General features: G+C 54.9%; 1 protein-coding gene across 1 annotated transcript in view; it reads right to left on the bottom strand.

Annotated features, from left to right (window-relative positions):
• Positions 1–24171, bottom strand: part of ZNF185 (zinc finger protein 185 with LIM domain) — a 30201-nt gene extending 6030 nt beyond the window's left edge. Inside the window, exons 1-25 of the mRNA XM_031063449.1 lie at positions 24122–24171; positions 16533–16607; positions 16116–16251; positions 14843–14902; positions 13903–13941; positions 13630–13704; positions 13390–13458; positions 12825–12905; positions 11400–11483; positions 10524–10562; positions 9343–9426; positions 8908–8982; positions 8117–8197; positions 7425–7493; positions 6844–6927; positions 6599–6643; positions 6165–6245; positions 4961–5044; positions 4449–4532; positions 3770–3877; positions 2909–3001; positions 2424–2504; positions 1450–1599; positions 833–940; positions 508–603 (exon numbers count right to left, since the gene is read on the bottom strand). Coding sequence (XP_030919309.1) covers positions 508–603; positions 833–940; positions 1450–1599; positions 2424–2504; positions 2909–3001; positions 3770–3877; positions 4449–4532; positions 4961–5044; positions 6165–6245; positions 6599–6643; positions 6844–6927; positions 7425–7493; positions 8117–8197; positions 8908–8982; positions 9343–9426; positions 10524–10562; positions 11400–11483; positions 12825–12905; positions 13390–13458; positions 13630–13704; positions 13903–13941; positions 14843–14902; positions 16116–16251; positions 16533–16557 — 1931 coding nt within the window. The 5' untranslated portion in view covers positions 16558–16607; positions 24122–24171. The remainder of the gene's footprint in view (positions 1–507; positions 604–832; positions 941–1449; positions 1600–2423; positions 2505–2908; positions 3002–3769; positions 3878–4448; positions 4533–4960; positions 5045–6164; positions 6246–6598; positions 6644–6843; positions 6928–7424; positions 7494–8116; positions 8198–8907; positions 8983–9342; positions 9427–10523; positions 10563–11399; positions 11484–12824; positions 12906–13389; positions 13459–13629; positions 13705–13902; positions 13942–14842; positions 14903–16115; positions 16252–16532; positions 16608–24121) is intronic.
• Between the last annotated feature and the right edge of the window lie 1335 nt (positions 24172–25506).

Here is a 25506-nt window from a genome sequence, read left to right as displayed (position 1 = left end):
ACAACCACTCCTGTTACACATCCCTCAGCCTTGCACTGGGGGCTGCACGGAGCATCTGACAGCACATGGGCGGGCTGGCACTGCCAGGAGGGACTGCAGGGGCCCAGGATAATGGAATTCCATACTGGATACCTCCTGCCTCTTCCAACAGCCTTGTTCTGGGAGCAGTTCTGTGCTTTAACCATTGACATTCTGGGGACAGTGGCCCTCTCTCTTTGCTGTGCTCTCTGTTTTCCTGTAGCAAAGGTCAGTTCCTGGCCAGGAACCAGCTCCCCATTCTCCTGTCCCTCTCTTCTGGCCTCCCACACAGTGAAAAATCTCCAGGGATTTTTCTGGATGTATCCCAGACACTCTGCTAGGCAGATTTAGCTAGGAATGGTTTAAGAGCTGGTCTGATCATACATCCACTCCCTGGAAACCAATCCTCCCTCTCTCAGCTCTTGGCTCTGCCTGCTGGCTCCAATGTCATAAATTTCTGGGGAATTGCCCTCGTGACTGCCCGTTTACCTGGAGCTGTTAGAGTTTAAGCTGTCCATGTAGAACGGCACCCTGTGGCTTCTCTGGGACATGGGCATGGTGGGATCTCTGGGAAAGGAGTCATGGCTGGGGAGAGGAAGTGGAACAGTCTCAAGCTCAGTTTGGGCACCTGAGGGATCCTCACACAGGTGGAATCTGGGCTGGAATCTCCCTGCTGGGCACTGACCCCTCCCAGGCACACCCCACACCTGCTCACACGCAGGGAATGAGCAATGGATCAGGACACAGGGACACTGAGTGCGAGTGGCAGTGGGGAGTTCCCTGCCTGGGGAAGGGATCCCAGCCCTGCACTCACCGTCCTGCAGGGGGGCTGAAGTCCCCGTGCCCCCTGGCACCGTCATACCAGCTGCTCCTGGGGCTGCTGCTCCCAGAATAAACGTTCCCTTTGGGATCTGGGCTGGGCCTGCTGGGGGACACAAAGCCCTGAGCACACGGCAGTGGGAATCTCTGGAGTCCCCACTCTGGGCTCACAGTCACTGCCAGGTTCTGGCACTGCCAAGCCCTGGCACAGCGTGCAATCCCCATCCCTGAAAGTGTCCAGAAAATGTGTGGATGTGGCACTTGAGGCTGTGGCTTGGTGCTGACCATGGGACACAGCTGATGATCACAGAGGCCTTTCCCAGCCATGAGAACTCCATGGTTCCATGATGCACTCCCCCATGCTCTGCCTCTGTGCCAGGTCTGTGCTCCACAGGGACAGCAGGCTCCAAACCCAACACCTGAGCAAAGCCAAAGCATTCCCAAACAGATTGCCCAGAGAAGCTGTGGCTGCACCATCCCTGGAAGTGTCCAAGGCCACGCTGGATGGGGCTTGGAGCAGCCTGGGACAGTGGAAAGTGTCCCATGCCAGCAGCTTTCCCTGTCTCTGCATCCTAAACCCTTCACCCCCAACTCCCCTCCCCAACTCCTCACCTCCTGGTGCTGAACACCTGGCTGTCCACGTAGCCTGGGATCCTGTGGCTGGGCACGGAGCCACCGAAGGATTGGCGCTCCTGGAACAGGGGCACGGGGGGCCGGGGCTCGTGGGCACTGCCAACACCCTCCTGGCAGCTGAAGTCAGACCTGCTGAAGAATGAAAACCATTTTGGCCATAAAGCCAAGGGGTGTCTTTGCCCTGAGCAGTTCCCACGAGTGTTCAGGGTGTGCTGAGGGTGGATCCTGCCACTTCCTAAGGGAACAGGGAGAAATGGGGCACCATGGTGTTAACAGAATCCCAGGATCAGGGAGTTCCAGAATCCCAGAATGATTTGGGTTAGAAGGGACCTCACAGCCCATCCAGTGCCACCCCTGCCATGACAGGGACACCTCCCACTGTCCCAGGCTGCTCCAGCCCCAGTGTCCAGCCTGGCCTTGGGCACTGCCAGGGATCCAGGGGCAGCCCCAGCTGCTCTGGGCACCTGTGCCAGGGCCTGCCCACCCTCACAGGGAACAATTCCTAATTCCCAATATCCCATCCATCCCTGCCCTCTGGCACTGGGAGCCATTCCCTGTGTCCTGTCCCTCCATCCCTTGTCCCCAGTCCCTCTGCAGCTCTCCTGGAGCCCCTTCAGGCCCTGGCAGGGGTCTGAGCTCTCCCTGGAGCTTCTCCTCTCCAGGGGAGCACCCCCAGCTCTCCCTGCCTGGCTCCAGAGGGGCTCCAGGCCTGGAGCAGTTCCTCCTCTGGGCTCTCTCCAGCAGCTCCAGGTCTTTCTGATGCTGAACTGCAACAATTCTTATGGAAGGTCCCTGCAGGGCTGTGCTCCTCCCAGGGGGAAAGGTGGCACTGGCAGAGCCTGCATTGGTTCCTGAATTCCATAGGCCAGGAAATGAGCATTTGGATGTCCTGGGCAGGCCAGGAAGGAGACCTGGAGGTGTGTGAGGGATGTCCTGGTGTCCCAGCTCCATACCTGTCCTGACGGGGCTCAGACTCGTTTGCATGTGGAATCTCTGGGGCTGGGATGCTGCTTCCTCCAGGAACACAGCTGGACCTGCCAACACATGAGACCTTTATGGTCTGTGGAAGCATCCTGAGCACAGAATTCCTGTGGGATGGAGATGCAGCCCCTGGAGAATCTCCTGCCTCAAGGAAAAAATAAAAAACTGCAATATCCCAGCATGGAAATGTGCCAGATAGAAGAATCATGGAATCACAGAATTGTTTAGGTTGAAAAGGCCCTCTAAGATCATCAAATGCAACCACCCAGCAGCAACCCAAGTCCTCAAATAACCCAAAGTGATGTGAAAAAAACAGATGGAAAATCCAGACCTCTTAAGAAGCAGGGCTGAAAGGAAGGACCCCAACCACAGCACCTTTAGTGCCTCCTCCAGAGCCCCCTGCAGCAAATTCCCCACATCTTCCCACCAGGACCAGCAGTCCCATTATCAATCTTGCCTTCTTGCAGTGCTTTCCTCACTCTGCACACAGGATGACAGTCCCAGGTCCCTGTCCCTGCTCCCAGCAGTGTCCTGGGAGTGCAGCTCAGACCTGGGGAGAAGAACACTCTGCTCACCCTCTGACTCCAAGGTGCTCTCACTGACACACCAGGGAGGGAGCCCAGTTTAACCAAGAGCCTCTTCCAGTTTAGGTGGAAAATATGGACAAAAGAAAGGAAATCAGTCCATAAAGTTTTCCCATGTGGACACCCAGCCCTGACTGGGGAAGTTCAAAACCAGACCCAGTGTTACTATGGAGCTCAATGCCAAATTTTACTGCTTATTGCCTCTCCCTAGACACCCTCTGCTCCCAAATCTCAAGTCTAGGAAGGTATTCCTGGCAGTCCAGCTGGACAGGGTTTTCTGGCTCCAGCTGAGGAGGATGTTTTCTCCCAGGTTTTGCTATAAAACCATGGTAAAAGGTTCATCCAGTAGAAGCAGCACTAGAATCAGGCACCAGAAGACCCCAAGTTGCACTAGAGGAGGTTTAGGTTGGATATTGGGAAAAATTTCTTCATGGAAAGGGTTGTCATTTCTATTTCTTCATGGAAAGGGTTGTCATTTCCATCTGTTCATGGAAAGGGTTGTCCTTTCCTGGAAACGTTCAGGAAATGTGTGGGTGAGGCCATGGGTTAGTGCTGAATGTGGTGATGGTGCTGGCTGATGCTTGCGACTTGATCTGAGAGGTCTTTTCCAATCTTAACAATTCCATGATTCTTTGAAAAGGAGAACCTGGGAGGATATTTATCAGCAGGGGGGAAGATGCCCAAGGAATGACCCCTGATCCCACAGAAGGCAGGGGGAATATCCCATTCCTTACCCAGCCCTGCTGGGCTCAGTGGGATCCTTCAGCCTGGGGGGCTCTGGGGGGCTGTCATGGCCAGGAGCTCCTTGGCCCCTCTCAGTGAGGCTGGCTGAGTCCAGAAACCTAAACCAGACATCCAGGATTGGGAAAACCCATGCTGGGATGGGCAGAAACCCATTCCTGGAGAGGAGCAGGCCAGGAGCAGGAGCCAGTTTGGCCAGAGTCATTCCAAACATTCCAGATCACCAACCCCAGACATCCTGGGTCACCAACCCCAGACATCCTGGGTCACCAACCCCAAACATCCTAAATCACCAACCCCAGACATCCCAGATCACCAACCCCAAACATCCCAAATCACCAACCCCAAACACCCCAGATCACCAGCCCCAAACACCCCAGATCACCAACCCCAAACATCCTTGATCACCAACCCCAAACATCCCTGATCACCAACCCCAGACATCCCAGATCACCAACCCCAAACACCCCAGATCACCAGCCCCAGACATCCCGGATCACCAATCCCAAACATCCCAGATCACCAGCCCCAGACATCCCGGATCACCAATCCCAAACATCCCGGATCACCAACCCCAAACATCCTAAATCACCAACCCCAGACATCCCAGATCACCAACCCCAGACATCCCAGATCACCAACCCCAGACACCCCAGTGCCCCCAGTCCTCACCGTGTCTCATCCCAGTAGGGCTGGTGGTGGGATGGACCCTCAGGATTTGTGGAGCTGCTCCTCTCCTCATAGCCCAGGACAGAGCTGGAAACCAGAGCAACCCCCAGCACATCCCTGAAACCTGGCACCTGGACCCTGGCACTGCCCTGCTCACCAGGCCAGCCTTGTGCCAGGTGAAAGGTGGCACTGGCACTGGGGTTTTCTCTAGGACAGCCCATGTCCCTGTGCTCCAGCTGCTCCCAGCTCCCTGCTGCTGCTGCACCATCCTGGATTATCAGGGAATTGAAAGGGAGTGGCTGAACCCCACTGAGAGCACAGGAGGAGGAAAAATCTGGAGTGCTCAAAGGAGGTGGACGGGGATACAACACAAAGCTCTTGGTTTATTTAAACCTCAGTTGTTTCCATCCTTGGGGAAAAAGCAGGAGAAGGAGCCCCTTTCTGTGCCTGTCCATTCAGGTTTCCCTTAATGCTCAGGATTGTTCCTGCACCCACTAAACTCAGCCTACTCTTACCTTTTAAAGGAATATTCTGTGTCCTCGATGTGCACAGGGGTTCTCTCAGTGGGATGAAAAGGGACATCAGACTGCAAGGATGACCTGGCAAAAAAACAGGGAATTTACAGCTTCCAAAATTTCCAGGGGATTTGTATGGAACAGCAACACTGCACTTTGTATCAGCCCAGGAAAGAGGAAAGAATTGTCTCAGAGAACTGATTTTCCCTCAGAAAAGCCCATTTTCAATCCTATCCAAGAGGAGGAAAGGCTGGTGGAGGAACTGAGGTGGTTACTGGGATTAAATTCCCACACATCTCTGTACAGGAATTTCCTGTCCTGTCCCAGGATGGGAGCACCTAGGCAAAGCACAATAGGAGTAACTTTGGGGAAGACATTCCTACATCACCAGCAGCAGCCCCAGGCCGTGGGATCCTCCTCTCCTCAGCTCAGGGGGATGAATTTATTTCACAGAATCCAGGAATCATGGAAAGGTTTGGCTTGGAAGGACCTTAAAGCTCATCCAGTCCCACCCCCTGCCATGGCAGGGACACCTTCCACTATCCCAGGGTGCTCCAAGCCCCAGTGTCCAACCTGGCACTGAAACCTGCTCACCTCAATGCCTTTGTTGGGCCAATACAGGGAAATGAGCCCCAAAATAACAGACAAGGGAGGGAAGCAGCTCCAGGGAGATCAGTGCTGCCAACAGCAGCAACTCCTCCCTGACCATGCACCCCAGCAATGTCAGGGGAGCAAAGGCTCTAAAATCCTGTGGGATGGAGGCACTAAAGGCAGTGCCAAAGCTGCTGGATCTGCTCCCAGCATCCCAGGGGCTGGAAAACCCCCCTGGGATCATTGAGTCCAACCTGTGCCCCATCCCCACCTTGTCCCCAGCCCACAGCACTGAGTGCCACATCCAGGCCTTCCCTGGACACCTCCAGGGGTGGGGACTCCAGACCTCCCTGGGCAGCCCCTGCCAATGCCTGAGCACCCTTTCCAGAAGGAATTCCTCCTGAATTCCCAGGCTGCATCTCTGGGAAGAAGTTGTGTAACAGTGAACAGGAAGATGCTGCTCCCACTGTTTATCCACACAGGATTTTCCTTTTCCAGTTGCGTTGTTGCCCAGTTTGGATTCTAATCTCAGCTCTAATCTGGACAAGTTGCTTATTCCCAGCCCAGGTCCCTCTGGAAGCAGAAGGTGCCAGCCCCAGGCCCTGTGTCACACCTGGTGTCCCCCAGGGAGGGCTCGGAGGGACGGAGCAGCTCCGGAGCATCCCCAGGACTGTGCCAGGAACCAGAGCTGGACCTGAGAGACAAGGGGGTTGGTTGGTCCCAGCAGGAAGCTCAGCAAGAGGAGAACATCAAGAAGTAAAAATATCCACCACCAGGTTTTCCTGGCTCCAGTGGAACATCTGTCCCTCCCTCCTGCTTAGCCCTGGGAATTTCCTGAAGGGCTGAGCCCCACATCCAACCCACTCATCCTCATGTGAGGAAAGCAGCTGGAAGAGCCCAGGCCTTTTGAGCTGCTGGGTCAGGCCCACCCTCCTCTGCAAGGGCTGCTCCCAGAGCTCATCCACAGGGCAGTCCCAGGTCAGGAGAATCCCTCTTCCCCCCACCCCAACTCTAAAATGAAGGAGAAAAAGAGAATTTTCCACTTACTCTGGTGGGTAAAACCCATTCTTGGCTTCTGTGTGCTCAGCAAAACTGGAAAAGAGAGACACAGCTTGAGGAATGTTCTACAGTGAGTTTCCCCTGATTTCCTAGAGGAGAGAGCAGTTCTACAAAGCCCATGTGGAATCTGTTTTTCCACCAGCAAAGATCCATTCCAAGATTCCAGCCAGCTCCAGAACAGCAGTTTAATGGATTGTGCAGTGCCCAAGTCAGGGATCCCACAGTGACTCTACCTTCCATTTGTGGCAGCCCTGGTGGCTTTGGGGGCCCCTTCATCCCATGGGAACCTCTCAGGCTTTTCCTTCAGAGCTTTGTCACTAGAAAAAAAGGAAAACTCCAGTGAAAATGGGACTTGTCAGCATTTGTAATGTATCATCCTAGAGAAATCTGCTGATACTTGGTTGGGCAATAAAATGGGGTTAAATCTCTCCATCAGGATGGGCAGGGCTGCATTCCTGAGCCCAGTGGGTCTGACTGCAGATCATGGATCAGGGAACCGTGGCCCAAGAGCAGCAGGAGCCAGCAGGCAGCAAGGACCAGCACAGCCCTGGGAGGAAGGACAGCTCCAGGGAACGGCAGCAGGAGGCAAAGGGAGCAGCAAAATAAAGGGAAATGCAGGGAGGGGAGTGTTCAGGGGGGAGAATCCCAGAGCAGTGAGGGAAGGGAGGAGATCTCTGCCAGGCTCAGCTTTGCCAGCAGATGCTGCTCTGGGAGTGCAGCCCAGCCCGGGCTGGGGGACACCAGGAGCAGGGAGCTGCTGCTCCCCAGCAAACCCAGGCTCAGCAGCACAGAGCAGCCCCTGCCCAGTCCTTACCCATCTCCACCCTGGGACACCGTTTCCAAGGAGAATTTCCCACTCAGGGCCTGTCTGTCCTCACCATTCCTGCAGGGAAAACAGCAGGAGCGTGAGGCAGGGGGAGGAGGAGCCACAGGAGCTGCACAGAAAGGGCTGCAGGTCTGGATTCCAATTCCCAGCATTCAAACTGTGGCAGGCCCTGGCTTCCATCCGGGAATGTTTCCTCTCAAATGCTTCTGCCCCTTCCCTGGAGTTCCCTGTGTGGTGTTTGCTGTTCTGTGGTGCCCCATGAACACATGGACATGGATGGATGGACAGCTGGACAGGTGGGATGGGCACATGGACATGGATGGATGGACAGGTGGGATGGAAAGATGGACATTGATGGATGGACAGGGAAAGATGGACATTGATGGATGGACAGGGAAAGATGGACATTGATGGATGGACAGATGTGTTTGAGATGGATGGAGATGGATGGACATGGATGCATGGACAGGTGGACATGGATGGATGGACAGGTGGACATGGACAGGTGGACATGTGGGATGGATGGACAGGTGGACATGTGGGACGGATGGACAGGTGGACATGTGGGACGGATGGACAGGTGGACATGTCCTGGAGGATTTTTGTCTCCAGGGAATCCCCCCAGACAGAGCTGAATTCCCCACCCTGCCCTCAGGATCCTGCAGGGCCTCCAGACCCACCTGATTTCAGCAGAAGTGGAGATTTTCCCCAGAGTGTCACTCAGGGATGGGGATGTTTGGCTCCTGCTGCCTGGTTTGGGGCTGCAAGAGAGGACAAAGGACAAAACTGTCATTCCTGATCAAACCAGCTCCAGCTGCAGAAAACCTACCCTGCACTGGAGTGTTCCTTATGGGAATGAAGAAAATGGGAATGAATCATCACTCTTCTCAATCCATTCACTGGCAAAGTCATCTTCTCAGAGCAATTTTAAATTAAAAGCACAGATTTTGCCAGGAATTTCTACTTTCTCCAGCAGCACACCAGTAAAAGCACCAGGACAAGGGCAGCAGCCAAAGTGCTGTATGCAGTGAGAACTACTCCCCCTTTTTTACACACCAGGCATGGATTCAGTCAAAAACCTTGGCAAACAGCTAAAAATGATTCCCTTACACCTGTTTGGCAAGAAAGAATTCAGCTGGATGGGGCTTGGAGCAACCTGGGACAGTGGAAGGTGTCCCCGCCCATAGGGGTGGGACTGGATGGGCTTTAAAGTCCTTCCAACCCAAACCAGTCCAGGATTCTACATCTGGGTTTTTTTCCTTTTGGGTTTTGAGCCCTTCTATCAGGATATTGTCAGATCCTGCCATGGGTTTCAGCCATAAAACCTTCATTAAGAGCTGTCTGCATCCAGGAAAGGCTTCCCATGGAAAGATGGATTTGGTTCCTCCCCTTTCCCAGAGTGGTGCCCACAGAGGTCTCTGACCTTCAGCCCCACCTGTCCCAGCCATCCTGGCTGTGCTGGAACTCCTACCTGGAGGGAGAGGCTGCTGCTGCCTTTGGCTCATCCCAGGAAGACCCAGGGCTGGTTTTTCTTAGCCCATTAGCACTGACAAAAAAAAAGAGAACAAAATAACAAATCAACAAAACATTAACCCAGGCGATTGTTAGGAGCTTCTCCCATGGGAGCACAAATGCTGCTTTGTGCCCACAGCTCCTGTGCTGCTCCCTGAGCAGTGTCCCTGTGCTCTGTGGCACTGCTGTCACTCACATCTGCCTTTCTGCTCGGGTTTCGAAACTGATTTTCCCCATTTATCCCAGCTGGAGCTGTTTCTATCCCCAGTGTTTCCTGGGGGGGTCTCCTTTGCAAACTCTCCATGTCTGGCTGTGTTTGCACAGCTGATAAATGCAGTTATCCCCAGAGCTGGCAAAGCCTGGAATCAGAGATCCTGCCCTGAGGAATGAGTACCTGCTGCTCTCCGGGGCAACCCTGGATGAACCCGGCACAGTCGGACTCCTCCTCTGCTGTCCTTCCTCCTCTTCTATCTCAATTCTTTCCACAGGGAGAAAGAGACAAATGGCACATCATTTCCTCTTTTCTGTAGCTTTCCAGGCAGTTGATCCCTGTTTTTCCCCAGCCATGATTTCCCTGTTTCCTGAGCAGGTTATTGCTGCTGCTCCCTGTGCTCCTGCTGAGCACCCCAAGGAGCAGAATGCAGCCAGGTCAGGGGGATTTTTCCACACAGCATCAGCTGAGTTCTTGGATTCCAGAGTGTGGGAATTGGAAAAAGAGAAACTTCCACAGACACCGAAGGGTTTGGCCTGCAGCCTTGGGAGAAACTTGGATTGATGTAAAAATACAACACACAGACATTAAGCAGAAAATCTATAAATTTATGTTTTTATAGTTGTAAGTAAGAATATGACTTAGGTGAGAAAGTGTATTGGGTAAGATGGTGAAGGGTTTGTAGTGTAGGGGTGTAATTGTACAGAGTAAGCTGAGAGTTTAGATGTTATAATAGAAGCATATGTGTGCATGTGAGACAGAAGCCCATCAGGCAAAATTATCTGCAGTGCAGCAAAATTAAATAAAAATGACAACTTAGAAAAGCAAACTAACCCTTGTAACATCTGTTCATTAGATTAGAAAGTTCCATATTGTCTTGTAACAAAGAACTTGTGACTACTCTTGAGCTATGACTGACCACTTACTCTTTTAAAATCTCCCAGCCTCTGAGACTGATGTTTATCTGAGCAGTAAGTCGTTCTTAGCTCAAGAACAGTCCCCTCCCTTCATTACTAACAGTGACAATGATACCAGAGGGAGCCCTGGGCACGTTTCCCTGTCCCACAGACAGCTCCAGGAGGGAGCTGCCTGAGGAGCATTCTCCTGGCTGCCTGGAGCAGCTGGAAGCAGGGAGGCTACGGCTGAGTCTCCCCAGTTTCAGGCTGTCCACAACCCAAAGCACCATCAGGATTGCATTCCCGGTTTTTCCAACACTGTTTCTCCCAAAAAAGCAGTGAGATCCAACCCCCAGCATCCTTTTTAAAGGAATTGTTCTTCCTCTGCTGTGAAACTCCTGGGATCTGCTATCCCAGCCTGGTACATGCACCCAGCCCCAGCAGTGCTCCCCGAGGTCCAGCACCTACCTCTTGGCAAACAGGGGTGGGAATTCCTGTGTTGGGCTGCTGTGGAGGAAGGATTAAGGAGTTAAAGGACTGGAGGGAAAGACACTCCCTGGGCAGGGGCAGAGCTCCCCCAGACCCTGCCCCAGGTGTGCAAGGTCCTGTCACCCCTCTGGGCAGAGCTGGCCCCAACCAGGGGTGTCACACCAATGAAATAATGCAACAGAGTAGTGCAGAGAGCAGCTGAAGGACTGAGGCTGAAAATGGGACTCTATTGCCTCAGGGAATTAGGGACTCCCATGGATTTTCTTTTCTGGAAGTTTCATCCCTCTCAATAAGGAATACGTGGAGGATTTCCCACTTCTGCAGAAAACCTGCAGACATCATGGAATCATGCAAAGATTTGGGTTGGAAGGACCTCAGAGCCCATCCAGCCCCACCCCCTGCCATGGCAGGGGCACCTCCCACTGTCCCAGGTGCTCCCAGCCCCAGTGCCCAACCTGGCCTTGGGCACTGCCAGGGATCCAGGGGCAGCCCCGGCTGCTCTGGGCACCTGTGCCAGGGCCTGCCCACCCTGCCAGGGAACAATTCCTAATTCCCAATATCCCGTCCATCCCTGCCCTCTGGCAGTGGGAGCCATTCCCTGTGTCCTGTCCCTCCATCCCTTGTCCCCAGTCCCTCTTCAGCTCTCCTGGAGCCCCTTCAGGCCCTGGCAGGGCTCTGAGCTCTCCCTGGAACTTCTCCTCTCCAGGTGAGCAAAACCAGCTCTTCCCTTGTAGGGAAGGAGCTCCAGCCCTTGGAGCCCTTGTGGCCTGTCCTTGGCTGCTGTGTTGGAGAGGCTCCCCTCAGCTCCAGCAGCCCTTCCCTGGCCCCTGTCCCCCTCCCAGCCCCAGGACTCACCCGTTGCTCTTCTTGGCAGCGGACAGGACGTAGGCGCGCTCGCGGCCGGCCGAGCGCCGCAGGACGCTGTTGGCAGCCTCGGTCCTGGAGGGGGCACAGAGCAGGGAAGGGCTCACAGCCTGCTCACCCTGCTGCTCCCTGCCTGGAGCCTTGCAGGGGCAGGGAACACCCACTGCAGGCTGGGCTAACCCTGAGCGAGCTCCTGCGCTCTGGGGAGCAGATTTCATGGAATCGTGGAATGGTTAAGGTTGGAAATAATCATCCAATCATCCTTTAAATTCATCCAGTCCAACCATCAGCCAGCATGGTCACCACAACCCACGTCCTCAAGTGCCACAGCCACAGGCTTTTTAAACACTTCCAGGGATGGGGACTCCACCACTGCCCTGGGCAGCTGTGCCAGGGCTGGACCATCCATTGCAGACTGCACTGTTGCAATATTGGATTCCATGGACAGAAAAATGGGAGATGGGTTCTGTGCCTGACACTCCATGGAGTGTCTGCAGTGACCTGGGTACAACACGTGTCCCAAGGGACAAGGGATCACTGCCAGGGATCCAGGGGCAGCCCCAGCTGCTCTGAGCACCCTGTGCCAGGGCCTGCCCACCCTCCCAAGGAACAATTCCATCCCAATATCCCAATATCCCATCCATCCCTGCGCTCTGGCAGTAGGAAGTCAGAAATTCCCTACATCCTGTCCAAAGGTCCTCTCCAGCTCTTTAGTGGCTGGACCCCAGGGGACAGTGACCAAGTTTTCCTTTGTACAAGACTTGTGCCCGAGGCTTTTCCTCAGGCCTCAGAAACTCCATCAAAAGTAATGAGGCGGAAGCCAGAGAGACCAGATCCGTTCCTGTTCCTGTCCTGTGCCCCTGGATCGCTGGCAGTGCCCAAGGCCAGGCTGGACAAGGCTTGGAGCAGCCTGGGACAGTGGGAGGTGTCCCTGCCCATGGCAGGGTGGCACTGGATGGGCTTTGAGGTCTCTTCCACCCAAACCACGCTGGGATGATTCTCTGATCCTATTCCTGGTAGAAGGACAGCCCAGCCTGGAGCTGCCCTCGGGTGCCAGTCCTGGAGCGATCCCAGCTCCGGGCACACCTGCAGTGGGGGGAGCTGGGCTCCTCCCTCCTGCCTGTTTGTGCATCTCCATCTTCCCCATGGCCACCAGGCAGCCCAGGGATGCCAGAGCCCTCCCCAGCTGCCTGGGTAACTGGGCCGTGCTGTCAGGCTGCATCACGTCAGGATTTTAATTACGTTTTGTTGGGAGCGCGGTGGCCCGTGGGCAGAGCGGGGCTCGGAGCAGGGAGAGCTGGGATTATCCTTGGATTGCACCCAGCCCTGAGCCGTGCCTGGGTCCACCAACCCTCCAGGATGGAACAGAACTTGTCACTGTCCCTGCAGGAACATGGGGGCACCTCCAGGGCTCACCTCTTCTTGTGCTCATCCGGAGAAAAAGGCACATCCTCCTCCTCCCCATCCACGGACTTCTGCCGGACGTTGTACGGAGCCCTGGGAGGGAGGGAAGGGAGAGCCAGGGTCAGGGAATTGCTGCTGTGGCTGGGGCAGAGGCAGCAAGAGCCAAACAGAAGTGAATCCAAGGGATTGGGTCAGACCCTGGAAGGCACTTGTATTTTCCATAGGGGTGCACAGGTCCCTGAAGGACTTTGGTCCTTAGCCCAGAGGCCACAACCCCATTTCAGATCAGAGCCACGCTCTGCGACACAAAAAGCTGGGCAGCAAATGCCCACAGTGCTGCTCTGCCTTTCTCCAGGCTTCAGGAAAGCTCCAAACCCAGTTCCCAGGCTGCACCCTCCATTCCTGCCTGGTGATGAAATCCCCTCCATGCAAAGGCCAGTGTCAGTTCAAGGAGCACCTCCTGGCCCACAAAGAGGTGACCCTGGGAACCGCTGGAGTTTCCAGTGGACGTTCTGGAAGCTCCAGGGGCATTCCCAGTGAGCAGGGACAGGAGGAGCTGCTCCCTTTGCCCACTCACAGTTTCTTGTAGTCCTCTGTGGTCATCCTGTATCCGGAGGGGGAGCGGCTCTGTCCCTTCAGGGCAGTGCTGGGGGGACACAAACCACGCCTGGCAATGTGACCTTGCCATCCCTCCCCACCCCCGTCCCCAGGGGAGCTCCACAGGGAGGGGGACAACAGCAGAGCCCCAAACAGCCCCACTCTGGCTGCAGGGAATGCTGCTCAGCTGGAGGGGGGGGACAGGGGGAGCCCCTCGTACTTTTTCTGTGCTGGGTGGGAAGGTGAAGGATCCGGCGAGGAGGAGCTTTTATCGATGGTCCTGGTGAACACCCCCCTGGGGAGGGAAGGGACATCTTACATAACATGGAAAATGCTTGGAGCCAAGTTCAAACCAGCAGTGAAACAACAGGGCTGGCTCTTGGCCCTGAGCACTGCGATGTTCCCAGCTGATGGAAGCCAGGAGGGAACATTTTCTGCTCCTGATCCAGCCCTCCTCCCCCTGCAGCCCACATCTCTCCCATTCCATACCCACCTGATGAGGTATCCAGGCTGGGGCTTGGAGGCAGAGGACCTGTGCAAAGAACGGACATCAGGGAGTAAAAAACATGGCGAAAACAACAGCAGCAGCACCAGGACTGAAGGGGAAAGTCCACATGGATGTCAAACCAAAAACCCAGCTAAGCAGGCCTGGAGGGATCCCACAGCTGGATTGACTCTGGAGGGATGTTTTCAAATGAATAATCATCAGAACAAGCTCTGTAGAGGATTTTTTATAGGGAAAGTGAATTTTATAGTGAGCCAATTAATATTAGCCATGCTGGCAGTGTTCTCTGGCCCAGGCTGGTGGCACAGGAGGGGGAAATCAGCTGTGATGCAGACCCTGATTATTTTATCACTGGAGAGCAACAGCTGCACCCCAGCTCCCCCAAGGTGCATTCCCAGGAGGAAGCACAACGTGGCTCCTCTGGAGAGCACCAGGAGTGGGGGGAGCTGCCACAGGGAAAGGGAAGCAGGGAAGTGCTCAGGGGAGAGGGCAGAGTTCTCACACAGGGCCAGGCCCCTCCCAAGAGTTTGGTATTTCAGGATATTCCTCCAAGCTCCTGAGTTCCTGGAGACCCCTCGTGCTCTGAACCGACCTCAGCCCCACCCAGGGCTCCCCCTGCCCTGAGGAGCCCCTGCTTGGAGCACTGAGGGGCTGCAGCAGCAGAGCCACTGATGTCCCAGCCCAGCCTTGTGCCATCAGTGGCTCAAAGGCTCCGTCCCTCTGAATTAAAGTCATCCCTGCACCCTGCAGCACCTCTCGGGAGCCAGTCCCTGCCCTCTCCGAGGTGAGGCATCCCTGTGAGCAGGGCTGTGCCCAGAGCTGTGCTGGCAGCAGGAGGTGAGGGGGGCACACAGCGAGGTGAGGGCTGGCACCGAGCCCAGCAGGCAGCAGGGCAGGGAATGGGATGGGAATGGGGCCCTGGAATTACCTGTCCTGCTGGGGAGCAGCGGGTTTGGGGGCTGGGGGTGCCCCACCAGCCTGGCCAGACCTGAGGGAACAGCAAACACAAGGATGTGGTTAACTGATTGCTGAGCGTGGGTTTGGAGAGAGGGGAAGAGAAGAGGGGTTTGGAATTGGGTCTGTTCCCAAGTGAAGAGGAGCTGGAGCAGCCTGGTGTTCCCTGGCACAGGGCACTGTGAGACATCCAGGGAACTGTTTGATCTCCTGCCTCTCCCATCCTAAACTCCCTGCAGGCCTGCCCTGAGTTTGTCACTCCAAAGCACAATCTGGCTTCACGAAACTTTGGAGCTCTCCTGAGCCTCCCAATCTGTCTGTGCTGCTGAATCCCAGCTCCAGCAGAAGACATTTGTCTGAGCTTTGTCTGAGCCCAGCTGCATTCATCAGAAATAAAGAGGAGCAGCAGCACCTCTGGCAGTTCTGGGCCTTTCTGGGTCACTGCGACCCCGAGATTGTTAAAAGTCTCTTTTCCCAGCCTGGGCTTGAAGAAGAAGTCAGAGTTCTTCATTTCTCAGTCTCAAGGTTGTTTATTGCATCTTATCTATAATAAATTCTCTCCTACCCTGCCGAGGTCCGTCCAGCAGGACAGTTCCAGGCACTCTGCCTGCCCCCAGGGCAGTGTTATATCTTTATACTACAAACTACGTGTACAATGTTTACAATTCCTTCCCAATACCCATCACCCATGTTAGACAGTGAGCTTCTACTCTAACCAATCTGTGAGTGCCAACATCACAGCAGAAGATGGAGGCCAAGAAGAAGAAGAAGGAGAAAGGCTGGACACACCCAGTTCCCTCCATCTTGCCTCCTCAACCCCCATACCAAAAACCCCAAAACCTACTTTCCCACCCCGTGATAACTTCACTATTATTCTACCTAAACTGTTGTGGCTTGCTGAGCTTTATATAAGGTTGGTAGTTTGCTCCACGGGTCATAATCAAACCCACAGGTGTTCTGGGCTCCGTGCCAGGGCTTCTGAGCCCCCTGGCAGGGGTCCTGGACAGCCAGAGGGATGTCCTGGTTTCCCACAGGCAGTGTCAGTGCCTGGCACCAGGGGCACCCCAAAACCTGTCACAGCACACCCTGTGCAGCTGGAGAGCGCGGAGCCTGGGCAGCCCAGGGCTCCGGGAGCGTTCGGACAATGCCCTCGGGCACACGGTGGGATCGCAGGGCCGGGGGTTGGATCAATGACCCAACTCCGGGAATTCTGACGGGGAAAGGGAAGGAGAGGGAAATGCTCTTACAGGGGGCTGCTCTTCTCCTCGTCCGAGTCGGAGTTGTGGTGCTGGATCCAGCTCTTGTCCCCCCGCAGGGTGGTGCGAACCTTCATCTGCCGGATGATCCTGCGGCGATCCTCGTCCGTGGGCGGGATCAGCCCTCCTGGAGAGCAGGGACAGGGAGGGGAGCGCTCAGGACCCCGGGGCCGGTGGGATCCAGCCCAGCACAGAGCCCTCCCCTCTCTGTCACAGCTTCCAGCGCTGCGTGGGAGATGGAGACGTGGCCACCCAGACCTCGGGATCAGCATCGCGCTGGATCACAGAGGGTCACTCAGAGTTTCACACCTCACTGGAACTCCTCCCTGGTGGCCTGTCCCTGCAGGGACATTCCAGCAGCTCCAGCACGGCAGGGGAAACAGGAAAACCAGGAGAGGAAGGAATTACCTTTAGTGACACCCAGGGACATCATGGTCTCAGCAGCACCTTCCCCTTCTGCCACTGCTCACAGCCAACAAGGCCCTGGAAGAGATGGAAAAGGGGATAAGCAAAATATCAGCTGTGGTATAAAAACCTGGCAGGCAAGGGGAGAGGAGAGCACAGCCACAGAGCCACAGCCGTGGTGGCACAGCCAGGGGATGGGGAGGCTCTGGCCTTGCACCAGAGCTGGGATTCCTCCCCACCCATGAACCTGCAGCATCAAGGACAGGGAAAATCAAATCCGGCCATGCCAGAGGTGTTTTTCCAGATCTGGGAGGAAAGTGGTGGAGGAGACCTTGCAAAAGTGCCCAGAGGCACTCAGGTGGGCCAGACCTTCTGGAGCCCACAGAACCCTGAGGATCCTGGAGTTCCCTTGGGATTTGTGCCAGGTGGGATGAGAAGGACCCAGGTTAATTCAGCACCTGGCTGTGTTTGTCAGAAATGGTTCTGTTCTGTTTGCACTCCTAGATTTTCCATGGAAGCTGCAGGACCAGCTTTTGTTTTTGGAGGAGAAAATCTCACCTTGAATCCCAGAATGGTTTGGGTTGGATGGGACCTTAAATCTCCTCCAGTTCCAAATCCTTCCATGGCAGGGACACCTTCCAGCTTTTACCACCCCCAGTCTTCCCTTGCCAAAACTCTCTCCTGGATTCTGGAATGACTCTGCCAGTCAGAAATAAGAAGGCCCAACCCTCTTTGGGAGAATCTCAAAGGAGGCTGTTGCTCCCTGCTGGTGGGCCTGTCCCTGCAGTATTCCTGGGAAGCCACATGCCCAGGAGGAATGCTGGGTGCTGATCTCATGGCATTGGCCTTGGCAAAGCCTCCTCCCCCGGCTTGTCTCAGCCAGGGATCTGCCCACTGCTCATCCCCTGCTCTTCCCATCGGGATCTTGAACAATTCCCCAGGGCTCCTCTCCCTCTGCAAACATTCCCAGGCATTACACCCACCCCTGTGCCATCCAAATATGCAACAGGCAGCTGATATTCCAGTATTCCTTCTGGTATTTGGAATAACCTGTGATTTATGGTCCAGCTCATGTCCCTGGTAAATCCCTCATGTGCTGGATAAATGCAACTGGTGCTCAGCTTTGGACACCAGCCTCTGGGATGGGCCACTGGGATGTCCCAGGCAGCAGGAGATCCATAAAAATGCTTCATTCCCACTGACAAAGCATCCAACACGAGCCACCCAGCACAGGAGATAAATGTCCTCTCTGCACAGGAGCAAAATCCCATTGAACTGTGTCCTCAGACTGCACACTGCAAACGGGGCTGCTGCTTAAACCTGTGCTAAGTAACACAGAATCCCATTTCCAAAGGCATGGAACACCACCAAGACAGCACACACAGGCATGGAACACCACCAAGACAGCACACAGAGCTCATTCCCACCTATGGGAAGCCCTGGGGCTCACAGGCAGCTTTGCTGAGAGCCAGGTTTGAGGTCATCTTGATCCCCTGGTTTGGGACCAAGCCTGGCTGCAGTGTCCCACTGAGGACACTCTGAAGCTCCTCACCCCGAAAGGAAAGCCATTCCAAGCTATTTAATGAGGAAAGCAATTCCAGGCTATTTAATATGGAAAAGGGAGCTGGAACCTTGCTTGGATGCCAATGTTCAGGGGCTCAGGGGCAGAGCCCGGCCCAGCTCTCCCTCCTCACACTCCCTGGGGTCCCTGCCCTACCTCGGTTCTTTCCGAGTTTTGGAGCAGCTCCAGCACCCCAAACTCCTCTCCCATCCCCGGCAGGGAGTGCTCCCAATGGATCACAGCCGTGCATGAAGCAGGGGGCGCCTCCAGCTGTGCCCGAGGCTGCAGAGCTGCCCTGGCCCTGGGGGTGACCTGTCCCTGCCCAGCCATCCTGTCCCATCCTGTCCCATCCTGTCCCTCAGGAGGGCAGGCACAGCCACACCAACTCTTCCCCAATAAATTCTTCAAGTGCCTGAAATCAGCAGCGCAGTCCTTAATTGGAAAGGATCTGCTTTCCACGGAAAGCCCTTGAACAGCTCTAATTACCCTGCAGGAGATGAAACACTTGCTGTTCTTTCAAAGCTGATGGCAGCTCCTCTTCCCTGCTGGCCACCCTGCTTTGGCATGGCTCAGCTGGGACTTTGAAATGTTAAAAACAAGAGTTCAGCCTGCAGTTGGGGCACCTGGGGCAATGGCCCCTTTGAGCCTAACAGCACCGTGTGTGCCTTGGGGACGAGCTGGATCCCAGCTGGACCCAGCTCTGGGGACTGAAGGAATGCCCTGGGAAGAGTGAATGGAGCTGCTTTGATCCCATAAATCCAGCTCTCCTGGGAGCACCAGGTGCCCTGAGACCCCTGAAGTGTCCCTGCAGCCAGGCCAGCCCCAGGCCCAGCTTCCAGCACTCCTGCTCCTCATGTTTGGCTTCCTGGCCCTGGGATGGATGCCCCAAGCCCCACCCTCACTCTCCCATGCTGATCCCAGTTCCTTTTGGGACAGGAACCCCCCGGTCCCTCTGCTGCCCTCCCTGTCCCTGCAAGGCCCCGGTGGCACTGGAGGACCTTGAAGGGCCCTTCCAGCCTCAGTGCCTCTGGGACTCCTGGACAAGGGGTGAACCTCTGGGTTCCTCACACAGAGGGCATCCACAGACGCCAACCTGTGCCCTCACCAGGGTTATTTCCCTCAGCCCAAACCCACGGGGCATCACTGATGGTCCCAGCTCTGAAGTGATCCCGTCCTGCCCACGGTGATCCAGGCTCCGTGGGGACCCAGTCCCACCCGAGGTGACCCAGTCCCACCCGAGGTGACCCAGTCCCACCCGAGGTGACCCAGCAGCAGCTCCAGGCTCTGCTCCCCCCAGCTGAGCCCGTGCTGGAGCTCTCCGAGGATCTGTGCCGTGCTCCCCCTGCCCCTGGCTGCCCGCACAGGCCCCGTTTCAGGCCTGGGCACTGATGGAGGCCTTGGCCGCTGACCCGGAGGCTGCAAACAGCACCCAGGGCAGTCACGCGGAAAAACCTCCTGCTCTGAGGATAATTGATGCCTGCTCTGACCTTCACAAGCCTCAAATTAAAATGTATTTAAAGCCTGCAAGAGGCTTGAACTTCCTTCCTTTGAGCCTCCTCAGTCCTACTGAGAGTTTTGGCCTCCAGGCTGTGGTAAATAGGTATGATTCGTGCTCATAAAATTGAAACAGTAATAAATATGGATACAGTAATCAATATTTGGAAATAATAAAACAGTTAAAAAGTTGAAATGCCAAAAAAGAAAAGCGAGAGGAGGGGCTCTACACCCCTTTCCTGCAGATGTTCAGGATAGGAGGAAATAGCAAGAGATAATGGTTACCAAAATTAACAAAAAGAAGGAGAAAATCTGGTTGGGTCCCAGGAAAATGCTAATTATAAGAGATTTATTGCTTTGATGCTAAAATGTAGTAGAATGTTAGTTTTGGCTTACATTATATTGGCTTGGTGCGCATGTGTAACCCAAAGGTGAACAAAAGGACAAAAGAGGAAGAGGAGAGCCTTCATCAGGACAACCCCAAAGACTTGTGCGACCACCAAAACGAGTGATGGAGCATGCGCCGTAAAGGTGGTGATGAGGGCAGAGACGGAAGAGCAATGAATCGAAAATGGGAGGAGATGATATTGACACCTGGCTTATAAGGGGTGAATCGTCCCTTGGCAAGCTCGTACGTGAGGTGGCCGGGGTCCAAGAGCCCTGCACTCCGTACCCCGCGGTTATCTTTTGCTTATGCGCTATTATCTGAACCAAATTATCCCTTATTTTAATCAAATTATATTGTCAAAATATATTCTCTAAATTATTCAATTAAAATTGCTGCTATCTTAAATATTGTTTGGTTTTTTTATGAAGGGATAATTGGGCAAACATAACAAGGCCTAGCTCCAGGCCAGGTCCCCCCTCCATGTGCAAGGGGGAACTTGTGCTGCTTTTTTATTTTTGACCTTTTTTGTTTTTCTTAAGGTTGGGATTAAATGTGTGAGATGGTATTTTTTGTTTGGACTTGGATGTTTATTAGCTTTTATTTATATTACTTTAATATATACTATTTATATTACTTTTATATATATACTACATTTATCTATATATATATATTATATTTATAAGTTGTAGTTTTATAGTACTTTACTATAAAGTTGTAGTTTTATAGTATTTCACTAATAAACTAAAAAGATTGAGTTGTATTTTTCTTTCTTTAAGGCTTTTTAAGGATAAACTGTCTAAGAAATTACACTTAAATTATTTTTATTTTTAACTTAATAACTAACTACTTGTGGTTTGTAATGTGGACTTTTTATCTAATTACACAATGCTACTTAAACTCATGAAGAAGAAGGTGAAGAAGAAGGACTAGCTACTGCTTTAAAACTTCTAATTTGTTATATATATATTATTATATTCTAAAGCATTAAGTTTTCTACTATGTGATATTACACACTTTTATTCAAATTTATAATCTCAATTTTATCATTTAATTTTGGAAGCCTTCTCCATGGCCTCAGGTCAATGCAGCATTCTCTTGGGGGTCAGTGCCTGGCAGCACAGAAATTCAGAAATTCGGAAATTCTCAGCACCCAGGGTTCCATCACCAATCTGGTGGCACTCAGCAGCTGGAGCTGAGCTTTTGGACACGCACGGGAGGGAGAGCAGGGGGAGGAGGCTTTTCCTTTTCCTTTGGCACGGGTTACCCGGCCCAGCAGGCAGGTCCAGCCCGCAGCGCTGCCTCCCGAGAGGGCACGGACTCGAATTTCTGAGCACCAGCCGAGCCCACAATGCAAACCCTGTCCCTCTCTGCCCTGATGTCACCCGACACCCGATCTGCTGAGAAGGGACAGCAGGAGCTGGAAGGAGCCCTGCCCACCTCATCCCCTGCCAGACCCACCTTAACCCCTGCCAGACCCACCCTGACCCCTGCCAGACCCACCTCAACCCTGCCAGACCCACATCGACCCTTCCAGACCCACCTCAACCCTTCCAGACCCACATTAACTCCTACCAGACCCACCCCAGCTCCTGCTGGAGCAGCACCTGGGCCAGTGGCAGTGCCATTTTTAAGCCAGTAATTTAAAACGGGATTTAGTTCCCCTCTGAGCTCTGACTTGAAGCACATCTCGTTCCTGGGGGCAATGGACACTCCTGTCCTGCTGTCTGCTCTTGGGGACACAAGGGACAATGGGAATTGCACCTCAGGCTGCACACTGGGAGCTCACAGCCTGCACCTGAGGATCCCAGAGCACCTCCTGCACACAGGGGCTCTCTTTGGAGGGGGAGGTTCTGAGGGAGCCTGAGAAGGTCCAGACCCAGCCCGAGGCCCTGGCACAGGTGCCCAGAGCAGCTGGGGCTGCCCCTGGATCCCTGGCAGTGCCCAAGGCCAGGCTGGACACTGGGGCTGGGAGCACCTGGGACAGTGGGAGGTGTCCCTGCCATGGCAGGGGTGGCACTGGGTGGGTTCTAAGGTCCCCTCCCTCCCAACCAGAGCAGTCTGGCATTCCAGGTTGTAGACAATGCTCAGCTGCTCTGAAGGACCAGCTTTTTATTCCTGCCTTTCCCCTCTTCCAGGCAGTGACTGTTTAACACTGATGCTGTTCCATAAACATTGGGGATATTTAAGAAGCACCAGGAGATTTCTAAGGTCAAGCTATAAACAATCAGGAATTCAATAATTGAAACAGTCCAGGCAACCTTCAATCAAACATTAAATCCACCCTTCTGGGATTGTGCAACACAACAGCTCATGCCTGCCTGCTCCATGAGCCAGAAGCACTCCCAATCCCAGAGTCGCTGAGGCTGGAAAAGAGCTCTGGGATCACCAAATCCAACCTGTGCCCCATCCCCACCCTGTCCCCACCTCCAGGGATGGGCACTCCAGGCCTCCCAGGGCAGCCCCTGCCAAGCCCTGGGCACCCTTTCCATGGGGAAATTCCTGTGGAGTCCATCCTGAAGCTCTGTCCTGGTCCCCCTGTGGCTGCAGCAGAGCCTGGGGGCTCTGTGGGAGCTCTGAGGAGCCTCATCCCAGCACCACATTCCCTTGGGATCTTCCCTCCATCACCTGAGGACAGTGAAGGTCTCTTTTCCCCTGACGGAAACCTGCAGCTGGAGGGGGGAATCCTGCCCCGACCTCACAAACAGGAGCAACACAGACCCGTTCCACACAACGCGTGAAAAGCTGCAAATGCCCAGTTGGAATTTCCTTTCATTCACTCACGACCGCACATCCCACAGAACCATCAGATCCTGCGGAAGCTGGCACAGCCTGGAGCTGCTGAAGGCAGGGAAGGGCAGCACACACCTCTGAGCCCTGCCCGTCCCCAGGGATCCTCCCGGCGGGACCACCCCCGGCACAGCTCCCCCTGCCGCTGCCAGAAACTCTCGGGCCATTTTCGCCATCCTGGGTGTGCAGTTTCATTGCTCTAATTACATGGAATGAATTCCTAATTGCTCAGCTAATTTCTGGGTTTAAAAGGAAGGATGTGCAGGACGTTCACCACACCCACACATCGCTGACCTTGAGCCTTGATGTTCAAAGATGAAAGGAAAAAGGAAGGAAAAATGGGTTTTGTGTCAAAGGTGGAGCTTTGTGTTTGTGTCACTGACCCACAGAGCAGGACAAAAGCTCCTTGAAGCCTCATGACGTCACACAGACACCACAAAGTTTTGCCAAGAAAACACAACTTTTTTTGTAAAAGAAAGCTAAAATCTGCCACTTGTGGAAATTGGGACTTCCACTTAAGTCCTGGTAAATTTTTTTTTGGGGAAGAAATGTACTGAGTCATTGGCTGGATGAATAAAATAAACTGAGTTTATAATAAAAGTAATAAAATATCCTAAACAAAACCTGCAGGTCCAGCTGAGGAGGAAGGACATCCCTGCCCAGGTGAGCACAGCTCATCCTCCTCTGTGGGGTCTGTCCTGAGCAGGGCTGGGACAGGGAAATGGGGATGACATTCCCTGGATGAAGCAAGGGCAGAGGGAGGTGCTCTCTCCTCCGTGCCAGCTCTGCCACTCCTTCCCAGGGTGCTGATTTCAGCCTGATTCGGGCACAAACAAAACAAGGCAGAGCAGCAGAGAGGCAGAAATCTCTGCCCGCAGCCCCTGTGTCCCTCAGGAGCCCTCCCTGGAGGAGGCAGGAAGGGCTGCAGCTCCCCCAGACCTCAGCGGAGGCTCTCGGGCTCACAGGATTGAATTTGCCCGGAGCTTTCCGGACCCTGCCCACACCCAGACCCGTCCCGGGGAGGGCACTGCTGTGCCCCGCGGAAATCCAGAGGGGAAAAGGGAATTGGGAGGATGTGGAGCCGTGGGCAGGGAGGGGATTTGAGATCAGACAGGTGCAACAAACCCCAGAGCCAAAGCTCAGCCCCAGCCCGTCCCTGCAGGAGTGAACCCCATCCAACCCTGCAGAGCCACGCTTTGATCCGAGACACCCCCGAACAGCTCCAGCTCCACGGGGCAGGAGGATTTGCGTGTCCCCGGCAGGGCAGGGCAGGGCAGCCCTCTGTTCCCTCCCAGCTGACAGCCCCTGTCCCGTTCCCGCTCCCGTTCCCATTCCCGTTCCCGTTCCCATTCCCGGTCCCACCTGCGGTTCCCGGCGCGCAGCTCTCCCGGCAGCGGCGGCTCCGGGCGGGCCTGGCACGGCTGTGGCACACCTGAGCCCCCACCTGCCGGGAGGGCCGGCCCCGGGGCATTCCCCAGCCAATGCCACCGTCCCCGGCCCTGTGAGCCCTGGCACAGCCCCGGGCAGCCCCCCAGCTCTCACCCCACGGAATTTCTGCTCGGGGCGAGCTCGGCCCCCAGGCAGGGGGAGCGGGACCCCCGATGCTGCTCGGAGCCGCTTGGGAGCGGTGGTACCCGGGGAGCATCAGGGAGCGGGGCTGTAATTAGCCCTCGACACTGATTGTCTACTTGGAACTCATTACCGAGGCCCACAGGTGTGATAATCCCACAGGAAATTGCCGGGCATTCCGCTCGCCCTCATTTGATTTCCCGTTCTAATTGCTCCGGTCACCGCACGGTCCCCAGGGCCGGCTGTGGGGACAGCCCAGCACAGCCAGACCCTGGGACTCCCTTTCTGTCCATCCCTAAAGCCTGGCACCTGGGACTGGGGCTTTGGAGCTGGTCTGAGTTGTCAGAGCTTCAGCCTGGCACTGCCACAGCGTGGCAAGAACCAGAGAATCCCTGAATGGTTTGGGTTGGATGGGACCTTAAAGCCCATCCAGTGCCACCCCTGCCATGGCAGGGACACCTCCCACTGTCCCAGGGTGTCCCAGCCCCAGTGTCCAGCCTGGCCTTGGGCACTGCCAGGGATCCAGGGGCAGCCCCAGCTGCTCTGGGCACCTGTGCCAGGGCCTGCCCACCCTGCCAGGGAACAATTCCTAATTCCCAATATCCCATCTATCCCTGCCCTCTGGCAGTGGGAGCCATTCCCTGTGTCCTGTCCCTCCATGCCTTGTCCCCAGTCCCTCTCCAGCTCTCCTGGAGCCCCTTCAGGCCCTGGCAGGGCTCTGAGCTCTCCCTGGAGCTTCTCCTCTCCAGGTGAGCACCCCCAGCTCTCCAGCCTGGCTCCAGAGGGGCTCCAGGCCTTGGGAGCAGCTCCGTGGCCTCCTCCAGCCCTGGAGGTGATGAAGCCCCAACCAAGCCCCCACCAGGATCCCCTGTCCCCTGTTCAAGCACAGGTAATGCTGAGCCTGTAGCAGCTGGAAAGGAAAGCTCCTGCTGTGGAATGAATGGGCAAATATCCCATCCCATCCCATCCCATCCCATCCCATCCCATCCCATCCCATCCCATCCCATCCCATCCCATCCCATCGGGATGTGCTGGAACAGGGCCGATGACCCAGTCCTGGCTCCCAGCAAAGGACCCAGCCCTGGCTCCCAGCAGCACAGTGAGGATGACATCAGGGATTTTCAGGCATTAAGGTGTCACTGCAGCCCCAGATCTTCCCCTCGGATCTGCTGGGGCTC

The sequence above is a fragment of the Geospiza fortis genome, unplaced genomic scaffold, assembly GCF_000277835.1.
Source record: "Geospiza fortis unplaced genomic scaffold, GeoFor_1.0 scaffold412, whole genome shotgun sequence".
NCBI classification, from domain to species: Eukaryota; Metazoa; Chordata; class Aves; order Passeriformes; family Thraupidae; genus Geospiza; species Geospiza fortis.
The sequence above is the reverse complement of the archived record's forward strand: the minus strand, read 5'-3'. Positions and strand labels throughout refer to the sequence as shown.